This window comes from Gekko japonicus, unplaced genomic scaffold (genome assembly GCF_001447785.1).
Source record: "Gekko japonicus isolate JY-2015 unplaced genomic scaffold, Gekko_japonicus_V1.1 scaffold4356, whole genome shotgun sequence".
Classification (NCBI taxonomy): domain Eukaryota; kingdom Metazoa; phylum Chordata; class Lepidosauria; order Squamata; family Gekkonidae; genus Gekko; species Gekko japonicus.
Window position 1 is genome coordinate 1 of NW_015177145.1, and position 1,920 is coordinate 1,920.

At 42.9% G+C, this 1,920-nt stretch overlaps 1 protein-coding gene across 1 annotated transcript in view; it reads right to left on the reverse strand.

Moving 5' to 3' along the window:
- Positions 1-195: 195 nt before the first annotated feature.
- Positions 196-1,920, reverse strand: part of FIG4 (FIG4 phosphoinositide 5-phosphatase) — an 87,973-nt gene continuing 86,248 nt past the window's right edge. The window contains exon 14 of the mRNA XM_015428341.1: positions 196-265. Coding sequence (XP_015283827.1) covers positions 220-265 — 46 coding nt within the window. The 3' untranslated portion in view covers positions 196-219. The remainder of the gene's footprint in view (positions 266-1,920) is intronic.

The window sequence follows — 1,920 nt, forward strand, 5'->3', positions numbered from 1 at the left end:
AGCCTTTAAAACTAGATTTTAGGAATAGGACTTAAGCATAAGCAGGACTTAAGCATAAGTAGCCTGTTTTCTGGGACATGGCTAACAACATGAAGGGGAAACTCCGCCCACCTCAGCCACTCTTCAAAACTACAGAAGCTGAAGAGGTCCAAACAACCCCAACTAAAGGGCACAATAGCATTCTGACACATAATACCTTCCGCAAAGGGGCATAGAGAATTACAAGGCTGTGTGAACCCATGCCTCCACAGATTCCACCATGGACCTGAGAAGAAGAAGAAGAAGAGAAGAAGAGATTGGATTTATACCCCACCCTTCACTTGGAGTCTCAGAGCGGCTTACAAACTCCTTGCCCTTCCCCTCCCCACAACAAACACCCTGTGAGGTGGGTGGGGCTGAGAGAACTCTGACACAAACTGCTCTTTTTCAAGGACAGCTGTGCCAGAGCTTGTGACTGACCCAAGGTCACATCAGCAGGTGCAAGTGGAGGAGTGGGGAATCAAACCCAGTTCTCCCAGATTAGAGTCCGCACACTTAACCACTACACCAAACTGGCTGAGGACAGCCAGGGAAAGGTTCCTTCAGTCAGGCACAGCAAAGGTTTAAAACGGGCCTTCATGAGGCCACACTTCCAGGCTTCTGGTCAGAAATGACAGAAAGGCAGAGAGGGGGAAGTTTCCTTAAGACAGGCAGCCTCTGTCAGGCCGCCCCGCCAAGCTTCTGCATTCGAAGGGAAGGAAGGGGCCTTCCTTCAAGCAGACTTTGGCAGGCCATGCCTCCCAGTCTTTTCTTCTCTTTCTCTCAGCACTGAGAGAAGGGAGGGGGGAGGGAACGGCTTCTAGGTTGACATCGAAGGCATAGAGGCCAGAGACTTCTTAGGGATGACTAGGCAGAAATGCTTTGGTGCCAAGGGGGTTGTGACTTCAAGGCACACAGCCCAAGCCCATGAAAAGAGCCAGTTATTCTGAGGCTCTGTCTACAACACCCCAGCACGGAGGGAAGAATACGCCTCCATTCTGACTCTTTTTTTTTCCACCACACCTCAGCAGAGGGGGAAGAGGCCTTCATCAGGTTGCTGGGCACACAGGCGGCCTCTGAAGAGGGCCATTTAAGCCAGGCTCTTTTCCCACCCCTCCTCACCAGGGAGGGGGAAGCCTGTGAAGAGAACTCCTCCTCTTCTTCTTCTTTTTTTTTAAAAAAATATATATTTATTGAGTTTTAAGAGTGATAAACACACACCACACAAACACAAAGACAGACACAAACATATACAACCGCTATTATCCACATACAGCAACACACCTTACTTCTTGAAAATAGATTTAGAACATTTCCCTCCCAAGCAAGCATTTCTACTATGTCAGTTGGACTTTAGCTACCTAGATATTATATGAATTACTCCTAACAGATCTCAACAGACATTATGCTCTTTAGGTAAGGCTCTCACAACTTTTCAAATATTAATTAGACATTTTTTGTCCCTTTTCACTAAACATCACCATATTCCATTAGCTTCCTGCAACAGTATTTTCCAATTCATTTACCATTATCTCTTTGTAGCCAAAAATTATACACTCACGTTTCCCAAAATAAATTACTTTAATGAAAATAAATATTTCTAACCCCTTCCTTAAATTCCATTTTACTTCCATGAAACCCTATTACCCTATTATTTATTATACATGAACTACAACTTATAAATAACTTGAAACTCATCATAAACACATTTCGAACACTATTTTAAATTTACACTACCCTTCCTAATCAAATTATTTCTATCCTTCTTTAACCAAAGTTTTACAGCTTTTAAAGCCAATTTATCTTATCTTACTTATTATTTCAATATCCCATTGGGCAAGAGCAAAAAAAAAATCTAATTAAATTTACATCAACAATAACATTTCACCCTTTATATACATT